The following is a 17,573-nucleotide window of genomic DNA, read 5'->3' as shown; positions in this document are numbered from 1 at the left end:
TTGGATCGAGGTTTGAATTTTGTACTACTCTCCCCCCCCTCCTCAATCCCGACGGCCCCTCTATCCCTCTTTTCATTGTAACTATATTGATGTCCCACCACAGAATAAATCCTATACCACACGCCTCAATGTCCAAGACATCTACTCTTAAAACAAATCACAACTTTTATACACATTACCTTTAGCTGAAATAAACAGATATAAGTCAGCAGTTATTTTGAAGTTTTTTCTTGTTGTTTTTTAAATATAAAGTTCACGGTAATACAAACAGCTGCAATTCACTACAATTACTATAACTTTATATTTTATTCCTGGTCATTCGTATTAACGACAGTTTTGATTAAATTGTATGTCCATGCAACGACTTTAATATATGCAAACAAAATCAAATTATATCTGAGTAAAGTGGGCTTATGTTATATCTTCGTATGAAGATCTTTGTAACAAGAGAACTTTGTACAACGGCCGGATGGTGACGAAATTTCGTTACTACGGTGTATACACATACATGTGAGGGATGTGTTACCAACTGCCCATCACAATGGAAGCAGATAAACGGATATTGAGAACAAAGCCGCCCATACTGTCGTAGTAAGTACAAAATTCAACTACGGAACCAAATCGGCATACGAAGAGTACTCACGACGATGCATTAAAGCATGTTCCATCTTCTTCTCACAGAACCAGCACTCCGCGTTACGCTTTGGAATAGCTATGTAACTCCTGTGCATTACCTGAAGATGATCCTGAAAAGGTTCGAAAATCGGTTCATGGAATAACTATCTATTTCATAAAAGTGACTCGTTGCAGTGGTCTGTATATACACTAATCAGGCAGAACATTATGACCACCGACCCACTATCGATATTAACCCGTCCAGGCGATAGCAGTGTCTCCTAGCGAAGATTGACTGCTATTCAGACATAGGCACACTGGACTCGCATTCGGGAGGACGACGGTTCAATCCCATCTTCAGCCATCGTGATTTAGGTTTTCCGTGATTTTACTAAATCTTTTCAGGCAAATGCCGGGATGGTTCCTTTGAAAGGGCACGGCCGATTTCCTTCCCCATCCCTCCCTAACCCGAGCTTACGCTCCATCTCTAATGACCTCGTTGTCGACGGGACGTTAAAAAAAACACTAACCTAACGGCTAACCAGACACAGGCATGGTACATGTAGTATCAGTGAGCGTGCTGCCAGCGTGAAAAATGGGGAAGGGGCTGAGTTTCACCGATGGCAGACTGATGGCCCGATAGCTCGGCACGGGCATTTCGGAAACTGCACGACTTTTCGGGTATTCGAGAAGTTCTGTGTTGAGTGTCTTCAACATACGGGAAAATCAAAGTGAAACCACGTTCAGCCGTCGTGGGGTTGGGAGGCCAGACTGGTAGAACACGACAGGCGGCGGATTGTGGCGGAATTAATATCAGACTTTAATGCTGGGCAGAGTACAAGTGTGTGTGAACACGCAGTGTGCCTCAGCACACTCCTAACACTCCTCCGCAGCCAACGACCCACTCAGTTGCTAATGTTAACGCCACGACGTCGGCAACTACATCTACATCTACATACGTACTCCGCAATCCACCATATGGCGCGTGGCGGAGGGTACCTCGTACCACAACTAGCATCTTCTCTCCCTGTTCTACTCCCAAACAGAACGAGGGAAAAATGACTGCCTATATGCCTCTGTACAAGCCCTAATCTCTCTTGTCTTTGTGGTTTTTCCGCGAAATTTAAGTTGGCGGCAATAAAACTGTACTGCAATCAGCCTCAAATGCTAGTTCTCTAAATTTCCTCAGTAGCGATTCACGAAAAGAACGCCTCCTTTCCTCTAGAGACTCCCACCCGAGTTCCTGAAGCATTTCCGTAACACTCGCGTGATGATCAAACCTACCAGTAACAAATCTAGCAGCCCAAATGATGTCCTGGCCACAACAACTCGCCATATCTGAACCCGATCGAAAACATATGGGATGCTATTGAATGTGTCGTTAGAGCTCATGGCCCCCCCTTCCCGGAATTTATGGCAATTAGGTGACTTGTGTGGGCAAATGTGGTGCCAACTCCCACCAGCGACCTACCAAGTCCTCACCGTTTAAATGCCACGACGCGTCGCCACTGTTATCCGTGCCAAAGCTGGGCATGCCGGCTATTAGATAGGCGGTCATAATTTTCTGGCAGATCAGTGTATTGTTTTATAAGAAACCACTGTGATCTATTGGTTTCCGCGTTGAAATTTTCTGACACGTAGCGGGACTTATTGGATGTACAGCATTGGAATACGGACTGAAATTCCCCAGCGTTAGTCTGGCGCGGCCGAATTTTCCTGCCGCTGCTCCTTTCCGCACTCGCCCGACGAAACAGGTCGGAGCGTCCAGCGTCGAGCGTCAGACAGCGGTATTTATAGAATGACGGCACCAGGGAAACTGGCCTGGATTCTGCCGCCGGCCGCGGGGCGCGCGCGTGTGGAGTTGATGGCGGCGGCATCGACCGGGCGTTGCCATGGTAACCCCCGGTGCCGGGGGGCGCGACGCTGCCGGCTGACACCACACCGGCCTGCCGCCATGGGAAGCCGAGTCGATACGTCGCGCCCACCGGGGCTGTGCTACCCGCCTTCGATCCGCCCTGCCTGCTAGCGACCGCGCCGCTCTTCCCACAGAACGATACACTCCAGAGACGAGCTCCGCGTGCTGGTTGTTTCGGCGCAGGACAAACCACTGCTAGATGCAGACCAATGCAGCTTGTGGAAATACATTAGCATGCTTTGTCGAAAACTGAGTAGTTGTTGCTTTAGGGCGCAAAACAGCTGAGGTCATAAATGCTCGTGTCATAACTTTAAATGGTCAATTACCGGATAAAGTTGAAGTCGATAACAATCACAGGCTAATCGACTGGAGTATAGATATAGCTAAAAACGAACACTTCCCTTTTGAGGAGGACGCTCAAACGGCCGAAAATTGTATTTCCTTCGCCACATTACTACGACGAATAAAAGGTAAAACGCGATTACAGCTCGTGCCGTATCTGCTACAATATCTGATAATTCAGGTGGCAAACATACATTAAAATGTAAACTTATAAATAGGGTGGCCAGATGCAATTGTTTAAAGAGGAGGAGAAACCGCTTCAAAAAGGAGGACAAAGGAAGAAAAAAGAGGACACACAAAACGGGTCAACAGCTGATGAGGATACCACCCGTCAAGTTTGGACAAGTCACGTGACTGCCGGGAATTACCGGTAAAACTAGTAAATTGTTACTGATCGTCAGGTGGTGGTTAACTGAGCTATATAAAAAAATTAAAAACATTGATTGTGGTCACAGTGTGGCGTCAATTGTTTTGTTATGTCAACAACACGGAATTTACAAAGCGAAAAACGTAAGACCATTCACATCCCTTCATTCGACGCACCGCTACCAACATCTACAATTTAAGCAGCAGCTGACGACATGTAAAGCGCAGTATAACCTTCCGATTACAAATAAATTTAATGACTATGAAACAATGAAATAAAACCATGAAAGTTTATCTGTCTAGTTATTAATCACCTTTATTTGCCACTGAGACGTAGGTTCCAGCTCCACATATCTTACATTCCGCTTTGAATTCATTTCTCCCTTTCATAAAGTCGGATATTTGCAGGAAAGGACATCAGAAAATGTACACTTTCGTTTAGGCATAGCCGATTATTTTACGTAACTCACTCGGTTACAAATTACACTCACAAATCACACGTGCACTGCAGTAAGCCAAGCCAATACAAAGCGAAGATACGAAACAAAAATTTTAAATAATCGATATTTGCACTCGCTTATAGGTCGATCAACGATAACATCGACGATCCTGGTGCCACCTACTACCACCGCCTTCGTGAGTCTTTATCACGAAGACTGTGCCAATAGTAAAAAGTATTTAAGAAAAGGGCAATAGAACGGGACGAATTGTAAATTTAACTGTATTACACTGAACGTTGCGAAAAAGTCGGCCACTGTAAAAATCCGCCCGGATCCCGGACAAAGAGCTAAAAAGGAGGACACGTCCGGATTAATCCGGACGTCTGGTCACCCTAGTTATAAAACCCGCATTGGGTCAGAAAATAGCGGACTGTCAATGGTTTGTTGCAGTAAGCACAGAGTGGCGCGGGGTCTCCAAGGTGACAGACGACAGTGACCAATACGCAGCCGAGCTAACAGTATCTCCTCGCGGCGAGAGGAAGTCGTTCAATCCGTTGGGAGGTGTTTAATTTCCCGGAGTTTGTTCCCATACAGAGAGGACCAGTCTTCACGCCAAAGGGGCACAATGTTACGGTGTGCAGCAGCACCGAGATCATCACAAGGGACAGAATAGCTAAAAGACCCAGGTAGTCTGTCTGCAGCCTTGTCAGCAGCATTCTCAGGTTCACTCCCGACAAGACCAGCAACCCTCATAAACATCATGTCGGCTCCATCGTCTGCGAGTGAATGGAGGCATTCCTGGATTCGTTACACAAAGAGGCGGCAAAGCGTACAGAGGCTCTGGAGGGCACAAAGTGAATCGGAACGTTAGCACACAATTGAGAAGCCTGTGCCGTCGGATATACTGGGTGGCTTGGCAGAGGGCGAGAAGCTCTGTAATAAAAATTGAGCACTGGTCTTGAAGCCGGGATCTACATCTACATCTACATCTACATCCGTACTCCGCAAGCCACCTGACGGTGTGTGGCGGAGGGTACCCTGAGTACCTCTATCGGTTCTCCCTTCTATTCCAGTCTCGTATTGTACGTGGAAAGAAGGATTGTCGGTATGCTTCTGTGTGGGCTCTAATCTCTCTGATTTTATCCTCATGGTCTCTTCGCGAGATATACGTAGGAGGGAGCAATATACTGCTTGACTCTTCGGTGAAGGTATGTTCTCGAAACTTCAACAAAAGCCCGTACCGAGCTACTGAGCGTCTCTCCTGCAGAGTCTTCCACTGGAGTTTATCATCTCCGTAACGCTTTCGCAATTACTAAATGATCCTGTAACGAAGCGCGCTGCTCTCCGTTGGATCTTCTCTATCTCTTCTATCAACCCTACCTGGTGCGGATCCCACACTGCTGAGCAGTATTCAAGCATTGGGCGAACAAGCGTACTGTAACCTACTTCCTTTGTTGTCGGATTGCATTTCCTTAGGATTCTTCCAATGAATCTCAGTCTGGCATCTGCTTTACCGACGATCAACTTTATATGATCATTCCATTTTAAATCACTCCTAATGCGTACTCCCAGATAATTTATGGAATTAACTGCTTCCAGTTGCTGACCTGCTATTTTGTAGCTAAATGATAAGGGACCTATCTTTCTATGTATTCGCATCACATTACACTTCGCTACATTGAGATTCAATTGCCATTCCGTGCACCATGCGTCAATTCGCTGCAGATCCTCCTGCATTTCAGTACAATTTTCCATTGTTGCAACCTCTCGATACACCACAGCATCTAAAGCGCTTGTTGTCTACGACAAAGGCGCATCCGACACCACGGCTCAAGCCACCAGTGTGGACAAAGATGCTGGGTCCAAGTAGCGTGCAGTCGAAAACTGATATTTTGACACAATAAACTGGTAGCCAAGATAGCAGGAATTCTTTTTATTCCATGATTACCGGTTTCGGCGAAACTGCCGGCTGCGGTGGCCAAGCCGTTCTAGGCGCTTCAGTCCGGAACCGCGCGACTGCTACGGTCGCAGGTTCGAATCCTGCCTCTGGCATGGATGTGTGTGATGTCCTTAGGTTAGTTAGGTTTAAGTAGTTCTAAGTTCTAGGCGACTGATGACCTCAGAAGTTAAGTCCCATAGGGCGCAGAGCCATTTGAACCATTTCTAGGCGAAACTAAAGCCGCCATCATAGGTTTTTGGGGAGGACAGAAAACACTATAAAAGTGAGCTTGGATCCCACTTATGTAACATATGTATACATATAAATTTAGATACATACCTTAGGATACATACAGGTTACAACATCAAGGCAGACAATGGTGATATTAATAGTTGCCTGTAACACGCAGGCCTTACAAAAATGTCATACGTAGCACATAGGCGTCCAAGAGAGATGACATAAATGTTGTGTGTCTCCATCACACACAAGTGCAATCTAGGTACTACCGCAACTCCAGCTCTGTTCTTACACTACAGGCTGTGTCGCGAGATGGCGTTAGCAGAAGAGGCGCCAATGACTGTCACATACACGGGAAAGAGTACGGACTATCTTCCATTCTGTCCTTGAACGGGTTGCATAAAAGGAAAGGCGACTTCTTTCGACGGTACGCTGTTGCGTACATTTCGATAACCAATATTTGGAACAGACTGACTATTTCACTGCCCGTGCTTAGTATTCTCGCAAAACGACCATGACAACAGTATACGAGGTATTGGTGCACTAGCGAAAGAGAGTGCCTAACGTAGTACGAAGTTCACTCACCAATGTTGTTGTTGTTGTGGTCTTCAGTCCTGAGACTGGTTTGATGCAGCTCTCCATGCTACTCTATCCTGTACAGGCTGCTTCATCTCCCAGTACCTTCTGCGGCCTACATCCTTCTGAATCTGCTTACTGTTTTAATCTCTTGGTCTCCCTCTACGATTATTACCATCCACACTGCCCTCCAGTACTAAATTGGTGATTCTTTGATGCCTCAGAACATGTCCTACTAACCGATCCCTTCTTCTAGTCAAGTTGTGCCACAAACTCCTCTTCTCCCCAATTCTGTCCAATACCTCCTCATTAGTTACGTGATCTACCCGTCTAATCTTCAGCATTCTTCTGTAGCACCACATTTCGAAAGCTATTCTCTTCTTGTCTAAACTACTTATCGTCCATGTTTTACTTCCATACATGGCTACACTCCATACAAATACTTTCAGAAACGACTTCCTGACAAATGTATACTCGATGTTAACAAATTTCTCTTCTTCAGAAACGTTTTCGTCCCATTGCCAGTCTACATTTGATATCCTCTCTACTTCGTCCATCAGTTTTTTGCTCCCCAAATAGCAAAAATCCTTCACTACTTTAAGTGTTTCATTTCCTAATCTAATTCCCTCAGCATCACTCGTTTTGCTTTTGTTGATGTTCATATTATACCCTCCTTTCAAGACACTGTCCATTCCGTTCAACTGCTCTTCCAAGTCCTTTGCTCAGTCTGACAATTACAATGTCATCGGCGGACCTCAACATTTTTATTTCTTCTCCATGGATTTTAATACCTACTCCGAAATTTTCTTTTGTTCCTTTACTGCTTGCTCAATATACAAATTGAATAGCATCGGGGAAAGGCTACAACCCTGTCTCACACCCTTCCCAACCACTGCTTCCCTTTCACCAATGTATTGTGCATTATCGTACGGACAATAAACATATGTACATGCATGAGGCATCCAGATGCTATTAGCAGCAGGTGCCCTTAGGTACGTTGCTTTGTAGAATATAAATATGGAAGTACTTTGTTTCGACAGCGCATATCCACAGAGAGCAAAAATCCTCCAGCAATGACACCGCGTTGCTTCTGCAGCCTCGCAAAGCGCCTGGCAACAGCAACAACACAGCAGCCGCATTGACAGTGTGACGCACTAGTGACGTCACAAGTTCGGGAGCTCTGGAAATAACGCTCTCGAGGGCCTGCGCAGCTGGACGTCTGCCCATGTGCTGGACCACACATAAGCAACCACCGGACATCTGAGACTTGGCTCCTGCAGTGAAATGCACATCCGGAAAGAAAACACGAAGCACTGAAAGCGTTGTGTGTGTTTTCCCGTCTTACTGTTGATAGAAATAAATCTCGTCCCGTTCTCATCTGGTCTAGAATAGCCCATAAAATACTTGTCTGTACACAGAAACCCAGCAATCGATCATACACTACCAGCCAACGACGCTTCCAGCTACACCCCGTTTTTGTTGTTCGTTTTTGCTATTGTTGCAACAGGAATGACGTATGTTTGTTGTTGACTACTGATACCTGCCGATAAATTATTTTGTTGTCGAAATTCGCATCATGCGACGACGCTAGTTATCAACATTTCCAACGAAAGCACCTAAAAGCTAATATTTTTAAAATAAATTTATCGTACTTATTATCCTTGTGAAACATTGTAACAGTCTTTCTTCCAAATCAGCGTAATTTTGTATATGTACCGAATTTTAGTGAACAATTTACGTGTTTCAAGGTTACGAACGTATGCTCTAGATCGACTGGCAAGAACGGGTATCTTTTCAAGCTCTTGAGCACAATTCACATTTGTTTTAAATGATAGCATATGTCAACTCTGACACCAGACACAAAACGAATTTCCGGCGAGAAACAAAATGGAATATCCTCCACGTGTTACTTTTACTGAAGCCATTTGTGCGGGCCCATGAATACCATATCCTAAGTCTGGGAGATACTAGCGACACACTTAACTCTGCACTGTTATTCGTAATACCATAAAACATCGTCAGCCATCGTACCTACTATCGCACAAGCATATTTCTCTTGTCCTGAACTCTGTACTAAAAATAAAGATCAGAAAACGCATCTATGACTATTTTGCGTATTTGTAGCGACCTGACATGACGCTTCACACAATAAGCTAGTACAGTAAAGTCTCTACGACGTTCGAAACAGAAGATCTATTCTCTTTACTTGAATTCGAATCGAGTCTTCATTATAGCTATAAGGGTATTCTGACAACATACTTTGTCGTATCCCAACGATGAACTAAGGAATTAATACATCTCTATGCCAACGGTTTACATGTACAATGTAAGATTCATTTATCAGCGTTACACGCCACTTACTAGTAGCTGCTCAGCCACAGTCTCACACCGAAAAGCCACAACGCTAAGAGTAGTATGAAGTACTATCGAGATGACACTAACAATATTGTTCTTCAGATCAACTAGCTGAGGACTCTCAGATCTCTGAACCTTTCTTTCTACGTTACCACTTCACTAAGGAACTTCCCTTAAATCGAGTTCATTGAGTACGGAACTCAAGTCGATTTGGGAACGGAAAATGAGAGAGAGTGGATCGTGTTGAGCTGCAAGAATAAGCCTGCCTTTTGGTAGACGCGCTTTTGTAAAACGATGGAAAATTTAAATGAGTAGTTAGACGATAACTTTGAACGAGCTACTGACGAATAGAAGACCACCGCTCCACCTCACTCAGAAGAAGTCAGAATGTATTCTGCGACAGTTCTTCGGAGGATAGCTGGATACTCCCGCGTCGGCTCATCCACCATTAACGTCACATAGCCCAAGCATCCTGCAAACCTATGGAGCTCCACAATATACCGTTAAAATCTCTCGCGTTTGGTTGCTATTGCCCACGTTATTTTCAGTCTAAACACTGATTTGATCCATCTCTCCACGTCAGTGTAGCCCGTTCCAAGTCTCCAACGCTGCAAACTGCTACACCCTACGCCCATTTGAACTTGATTTTGCAGTCACCTTTTGGTCTCTCTAAAGATTACCTCCCACTAATGCCTCTGTTACCAAACTGACTATTCCTCGATGCCATAGGATGTGTCGTTTCAACCGGTCCCTTCTTTTAGTCAAATTGTGCCATAAGCTTTTCTTTGCCTAGCTCGATTCAGACTCTCCTCCTTAGCTACCCGACCTACCGATCTAATCTTTAGGATTCTTCAGTAGTACTACATTTCTGAAGTTTATTCTCTCCTAACATGGCTACACTCTCGATAAATGCCCCCAGAAAATGACGTCCTCACAAATTTATTTTCGGTGTCGAAGTTCTCTTCCTCGGACAAGCTTTTTTTCCTATTGCCAGCCCACATTTGATACCCTCTCTACTTCGGCCAACGTAAGTTATTTTACTGCCCAAATAGCAAATCTCAGCTGTTGCTTTTAGTGTCGTTTCCTATTTCCTTCAGCATCGCCAGATTTAATTATAGTATATTCAGTTGCCCTTGTTTTACTATTGCTGCTCGTCTTATAATCTCTTTTCAAGACACTACCCACTTCGCTCAACTCCTCTTGAAATTCCTTTGCTGTCTCTGACAATTACAAGGTCATCAGCAAATTTCACAGTTTTTCTTCCTTCTACCTCAACTTTAATCCTTTCTCCAAATTTTGCTTTGGTTTCCTTTACTGCTTGCTGAATGTACAGACTCGATAACATAGGTGATAGGCTATAACTTTGTCTCACTCCCTTCTCGACCACTGCTTCCAAGTGGCAAAACATCCAGTACCGCTGCATCACTAGTCTGAAATCTAACCACCGGTGTTGTACACATTACTAGAGTATTATAATGGAGGCTTTTGGAGGAGATAACACTCACTGAAGCAGAATTCATGTGTGAACAGATATTTTGAACTATTAACTGGCTGCTTACCTTTCCCACCTTCGACTCACAGAATGAATGTATATCATTGGAGATTCTCTCGGGAGCGTTCGTCCTAAATAGACTACTTTCACACTGAGCACTATTTCATGGCACTTGCACACCACAACTGATAGTTTCACACACTGCTGCAATACGCTATCTTATTCGGGATAATCACAGACATTAAAAACAGTCTTTACTCATTTCAAATACAGTCTACATTTAGCCGCCTTACGGTGTGTGACGAGAGTAAATTGTGTAGTTGTTACACCGGCGAATGGTGCGCGGGAAGAAAGACCCTTAATAAGTCTCAGCGTGAGCTCGAGTCTTCCTAATTTATGTTCTTTTCTTTTCGCAAGGTATACATAGGAGACAATAAAGTACTGGCTGACCTTTCTGCGAACGTACGCCCTCGAAACATTCACAAGAAAGCACTTCGTAATGCAGAACCCCTCTCTTGCAGTGTCTCTCTGGAGATGGCTCTGCATATCCGTGATATCTTCCCACTTACTAAGTTAACATGTGGCGAAACGCGCTGTTCTTTTTTTAAGTCTTCTCTACATTGTTTATCAGATCGATCTGCAAGGATCGCTGACTGATGAGAAGTCCTCAAGAACCAGTAGCACGATGGTTTAAGCTATCGCCTTGATGGATGCATTACACTTTCTCAGCATTCTTCAAATAAAACCTGGCGTCCTTGCCTGCCATTAGTTTTATAACTTTAAAGCGCACGGATACGCTTACTATATAATATTTAATGGACTTGATAGCTTCCAGTGCTTGTTTCGCAATCCTATGATCATATAACGACTCGTTCCGCCTGTTTATGCGCAATACATCACCTAAGTTTATGACGAGCAGCAACTGTCAGACCTTGCACCAAGAGTCGATCCTCTACATTTCGGTACTATATTCTAGCGTTGCGACTTCCCTGTATACAACAGTATCATTCGCGAGCTTGCAACGTTTTACACTGCCTGACAAAGAAAGGGAACAACCCAGAGTGGATCGAGGACGAGAAATGAAACTTGACGGGTTCAGCGGGTATGTGATGTTACTGCAGTGCTTACAAAATCCAGTAAAATTTACAAAGAACTCGGGAGCATGAGCCCCAGTCATGGGTATGAAACTGTACCCACTCTGGCTTGGATGTGTGCACTGATTCATTTGGGAAGGTTGTCATAAAGCCATTGTATCCTCTCCTGAGACAAGCTGGCTCAACTGTTGCAGCTGGTCTTTGATATCCTGATTACTTCTACTGGGGCGGAATTGAGTTCCTATGCATGTTCTATCGGGGGCAGATCTGGCGACCTTACTGGCCACAGGAGTAGTTCAGGATTACGCAGACAGTTCCTGAAGATACTTGGCATTTGTAGACCAGCACTAGCCTGTTGAAAAATGGCTCCACGATACTGTTGCATGAGATGTAACAGATGAGGACGCAGCAAAGCCGCGTGCTGTCACAGTTCTGTCAATCACTACCAGCTGTGATCTGAAGTCATACCCAATGGTCTAATAAGTGCCCATCTCCAAAACACTGCAAAAATGGCACTTCTGTCCAGATCGCCGTCATGCAAGCCGACATGTTTATCCGGGGTAGCGCAGAGGCACGATTCATCCCTGAAAAGAATGCGACGCCATTCATTAGCAGTCCATGCTTCACCACCCGTAGCTCGCGGTCTGGTGGTTAGCGTTGCAGCCTCCGAATCACGGGATGCCGGATTCGATTTCCGGCCAGGTGGGGATTTTCCCCGCCTGTTCATTGGGTATTTGTGGTGTTCTCACCACTCATCATCATCATCATCATCATCATCATCATCATCATCATCATCATCATCATCATCATCATCATCATCCGCACCATCTCACCCACGCTTCCCGTCACGGCATCACTCAATCACAGCAGGTGTTGCATTACTTATAGAGCGCCCCTCGTACACACTACCACGCGTGGATCAATACTGAACATGAGCAACACTTCTGCACTCTGGTGTCCGATCTACTTGTCACGGATAATAGCAACTTAAACCATTTACCTACTCGCCTTTGTTCTGTACGTGAACGAAGTTACACTAGCATCCAACCACCTCTTCTGAGTGCCTAACTCTTGACAGGCGGTGTAGGCTTGTACTGTATACTAAAATGGACATACAGCACTCCTTTCATGGAGAGTTTAAGTATCTTTTGCGTCTGAATAAGTCTCTCCATTAAGAAGGACATGCTGTGTTCTATTTTCTAGGAACTCTTCAATCCAGTCAAAGTTAATGCTGTCCTGATCTGCCTCGATACAGAGGGTGTGTAACTATAACCCTGACCAGAACGTTCTCCAGATCTCTAGCTGAATAAAAATATCTTGTCATGGTTGATGAAAAATTGGCGCACCATCATTCACCAGCCACTGCGATTGATGAACTCTGTACTGGGTTGAAGCAGCATGTAGTGACGTACCTGTATCTGCCACAAATTTTTTGTCATTTTAAGGACTAGTAGTGTAATTCTATAGTTTCTCCTAAGCAGCAGAACAACAGAAAATGATGCCCTTGATTTAATACATTACCTTGTTGGTATTCCAAAAGGACAGTTTTCATCACCAACATTAAAAAGTTGTTCTCTGCAAGACAGATACCGTACCTTTGTTAACGATTTATCCTACTTATCAGTTACTGAATCGCGAAATCACAAATACATTCTGTGATTTATTGTTCCGTACAGGTTTTTTTTAATAGCAGACGTAGTACTAACTTCGGGTGTGCCCCATGGAAGTGTGTTGGGACTCTTGATGTTCATGTTCTATAGTAACTACCTTGCGGACAATATTAATAGTAACCTCAGACTTTTTGCAGACGGTGCAGTTTTCTCTAATGCAGTAGTATCTGCAAGAACCTGCGGAAGTTCAAATAACTTACGGGTTTGCTGCCGGGTGACGTCGAACATCGCCGATATTTCGACAGGAGCACGCCCTGCCATTCTCAAGGCATCTACTGCTGCGAAGTTTATCCAACCTCCGCAAGCAACGACACATTTCCTCCCCGTAGAGGTAAGCAATGTGAGACCTTGCTTGCGGAGGTTGTTGTGTAATAGAACTGTTTCATTTTCACTTCTAGATCTTCTTGCAATGTAATTTTTGGAAACAGTCCCTCTTTGGAACGAAGCACAATACTAGACTGCATTTTGAACATATGACTGTAGAAAATCCAGATGGACAATAACGACAACGACCTCTGGGACCGTATACAGGCCAATGGTCCATATTATCAAATGGGATATCTTGTGTAACAATCTGAGCTGTTGGCTTCCTCCTCTTCTTTTGTGGTGGTGTTAGGCCTATTGAGGGCCTTCCTACTTCCCTTTTCCCTGAAAACATCAAACTATTGGCAATGCCTGCCCTGAATGACTTCAGTGAGGTCTTCTTGTCCAGAGATTCTCTTCGAAATACGAGCCAGGCATTTACAACACTCAGATCTAGCATCAATCCAAACAATCTCATGTACCAACAACTAGTTTTCATTGGTACTTTGTAGAGCTCTATCAGCATACCAGCAAGATCAACTCCTCCCATTTGCTTGTTGTACTGACGTACAATACTGGGACAGGGCGCATCAATTCTTCTTTTTTCATTGCTGACACCACAAAATGAGCTTGCAAGTGTCACGATTTTATTGTTTTGAATATCCGACGTAAGCATATGTAATATGCTAATGGCACATGTCCCAACTATGGGCAATGTTGCTCACAGACAACATAAAAGTTTTATACTGTTTACGTAATTCAAAACAATATTAGATTGAAGTATTTCTGCTGTAAACTCACCTCTGGGTATTTCTTGAAGAAAATCTACTAAGATTGTTGCCAATTTATTGAAATCCACTCTTTGAGAACCAAAATAAGACACCCCTGTTGCTCACACGAGGAGATCTCTGTAACACCACTGCACAAACTGCCATCTCGTGTGGAAAACAAACTATTACAACAACGCATTCGCAGTGTGTAAAGGACCGTTGCCTGGAGGCAACAACGGCAGTAAAAGGCACTGGTAAGTGTTTGTTGTCCCATACGGCTAACGTAATTTTGATGTTGCTTGAGAGCAACACTGCCAAATAAAGTGTTAAATGATGACTCTAGGAATGTATTACAACCCTCTACGTATAGTCACATAGGACCGTGAGAGCAAAATTAGAATAATTATTGTACGCGCAGAGGCATTCAACCAATCATCATTCCCGCGTTCCGTACATGAATGGAATGGCAAGAAACACTAATAACTGGTGCAATGGGACCTACCCTCTTCCTTGCACTTCACCGTGGTTTGCCGAGTATAGACGTCGATGAAAGGGGATATTTTGGTCGTTGATCTACATTCCAAAACATACGCCCATTGAGTGGATCCGTATTTCTATTTAGTGATGTGTCTTGGGTTTTAGACTGCCGATAAGTTCCATCGTTTCCCCGGCTTGGTCCTGCACGGCAGTCGGCGAACTTTCTCCCTCTGCGCGCAGCCTGGGTCAAGCAGAGCGGCGCGCGGCTGGCAAGCGGCTCTTCCCGTGACATCAGCGGCCGCTTCCGCGTCGCCTCTGGCAAAGGGCCCGAACGCCAGCTGCCAGCCGGACACGCGCCGCCAGCCACGCCGCGCGCCGCTCTATCGACACCGACGGAGGAAGAGGTGCGCACGGCTACAGAGTTCCGCCTGCCTTACTAAATTTTATCATCACTTCCAGAAACAGTAGTCCCACTACATTTTCCACTACACTTTGTCGGCACCTAAGTTCAAGTAATGTAAAGCAGTAACCATCCTGAAGTTTGCTTTGAACACCACACTGCTATACTACGCATTGTCATGTTGCAGATAACATGCAGTTGTTTTCCTCAGACCAGTATCCTTAGCACTGGTTTTCTGCACAATTCTCTAACAGACTCCCAGTTCGAATATACACTACTGGCCACTAAGATTGCTACACCACGAAGATGACGTGATACACACGCGAAATTTAACCGACAAGAAGAAGATGCTGTGATATGAAAATACTTAGCTTTTCAGAGCATTTACACAAGGTTGGCGCCGGTGGCGACACCTACAACGTGCTGACATGACGAAAGTTTCCAACCGATTTCTCATAAAACAGCAGTTGACCGGCGTTGCCTGGTGGACCCGATTGCGGTTCATCGTATCGCGAAATTGCTGCTCGCGTTGGTCGAGATCCAATGACTGTTAGCAGATTATGGAATCGGTGGGATCAGGAGGGTAATACGGAACGTCTTTCTGGATCCCATCGGCCTCGTATCATTAGCAGTCGAGATGACAGGGCATCTTATCTGCGTGGCTGTCGCGCAGCCACCTCTCGATCCCTGAGTCAACGGATGGGGACGTTTGCAAGACATCAACAATCTGTACGAACAGTTCGACGACGTTTGCAGCAGCGTGGACTATCAGCCCGGAGACCATGGCTGCGGTTACCTTTGACACTTCTTCACAGACAGGAACGCCTGCGATGGTGTACTCAACGGTGAACCTGGGTGCACGAATGGCATAAGGTCATTTTCTTTTTCAGATGAATCCAGGTTCCGTTTACAACATCATGATGGTCGCATCCGTGTTTGGCGACATCGCGGTGAACGCACATTGGAAGCGTGTATTCGTCATCGCCATACTGGCGTATCAACCGGCGTGATGGTATGCGGTGGCATTGGTTACACGTCTCTATCACCTCTTGTTCGCACTGACGGCATTTTGAACAGTGGACGTTACATTTCAGATGTGTTACGACCCGTGGCTCTACCCTTCATTCGATCCCTGCAAAACCCAACATTTCAGCAGGATAATGCACGACCGCAGGTTGCAGGTCCTGTACGGGCCTTTCTGAATATAGAAAATGTTCGACTGCTGCCCCTGCCAGCACATTCTCCACATCTCTCACCAACTGAAAACGTCTGGTCAATGGTGGCCGAGCAACTGGCTCGCCACAATACGCCAGTCACTACTCTTGATGAACTGTGGTATCGTGTTGTAGCTGCATGGGCAGCTGTACCTGTTCACGCCATCCAAGCTCTGTTTGACTCAATGCCCAGGCGTATCAAGGCCGTTATTACGGCCAGAAGTGGTTGTTCTGGGTACTGATTTCTCAGGATCTATGCATCCAAATTGGGTGATGATGTAATCATATGTCAGTTTTAGTATAATATTTTTGTCCAATAAATACCCGCTTATCACCTGCATTTCTTCTTGGTGTAGCGATTTTAATGGCCAGTAGTATAATAATTTTCCTAGAGGTCGAGAAGTTTCTGTCCACGAATCAGCGAGGTTTTGATGATCTTTTGGTTTGTAGGGCGCTCAACTGCGCAGTTGTTAGCGCCCGCACAAAATCTCAACCTTTGCTCAGTCCAATCTCACCACTTTTCATGAATGGTGATGAAATCATAAGGAGAACACAAACACTCAGTCATCTCGACGCAAGTGAAAATTCCTGTGTCCGCCGGAATTCGACCCGACGCGTTTTTGGGAAGTTGTGTTCGTATTGAACTATGGATGATAGGCAACCGTCCACATTCCTAGTTTTCGGAAAAGCATTTGACACGGTATCCCACTACAGACCGTCTGCGAAGGTACGAACATACTGAATAGTTTCCCAGATATGAGAGCGATCGAAATTTTCTTAAGTAATAGAACCCAGTACGCTGTCTTTCGTGTCGAGTATTCAGAGACAAGGTGCCCCAGGGAAGTTTGATACAACCGCTATTATTTTCTATGTACTTCAATGATCTACAGGGAGCTGGCCGATGTGGCCGAGCGGTTCTAGGCACTTCAGTCCGGAACCACGCGGCTGCTACGGTCGCAGGTTCGAATCCTGTCTCGGGCATGGATGTGTGTGATGTCCTTCAGTTAGGTTTAAGTAGTTCTAAGTTCTAGGGGACTGATGACCTCAGATGTTAAGTCCCATTGTGCTTAAAACCATTTTGATCTACAGGGCGAGCACAAATATGCGGGTTTTTTTTCTCATGATGCTGTGGTGTACAGAAAGATGTCGCGGTTGATTGGCTGTAGAATGATACAAGATGACTTGGACAAAAATTCTAGTTGGTGTCATGGATGGCAGGTGGCTCTAAATATAGAAAAGGCAAAGCCATACGTTTCGGACACAGCATAAGTGGTATGTTCCTTGACACAGAGATGTCGTTTAAATATCTCGCCGTCAAGTTGTAAAGCAATATGGAATTGAACGAGGATAGGAGGATTGCGGTAGACA

At 45.0% G+C, this 17,573-nt stretch overlaps 1 protein-coding gene across 1 annotated transcript in view; it reads left to right on the top strand.

The window, feature by feature from the left end:
- LOC126313023 (glycine, alanine and asparagine-rich protein-like) overlaps positions 1-15,031 on the top strand; it is a gene marked incomplete at its 5' end in the record, with an annotated part of 61,335 nt that extends 46,304 nt beyond the window's left edge. Inside the window, one exon of the mRNA XM_049992251.1 lies at positions 14,832-15,031. Coding sequence (XP_049848208.1) covers positions 14,832-15,031 — 200 coding nt within the window. The remainder of the gene's footprint in view (positions 1-14,831) is intronic.
- Between the last annotated feature and the right edge of the window lie 2,542 nt (positions 15,032-17,573).

The sequence above is a fragment of the Schistocerca gregaria genome, unplaced genomic scaffold, assembly GCF_023897955.1.
Source record: "Schistocerca gregaria isolate iqSchGreg1 unplaced genomic scaffold, iqSchGreg1.2 ptg000461l, whole genome shotgun sequence".
Lineage (NCBI taxonomy): Eukaryota > Metazoa > Arthropoda > Insecta > Orthoptera > Acrididae > Schistocerca > Schistocerca gregaria.
Note: the sequence above shows the minus strand (reverse complement) of the source record. Positions and strands in the feature narration are given on the sequence as shown.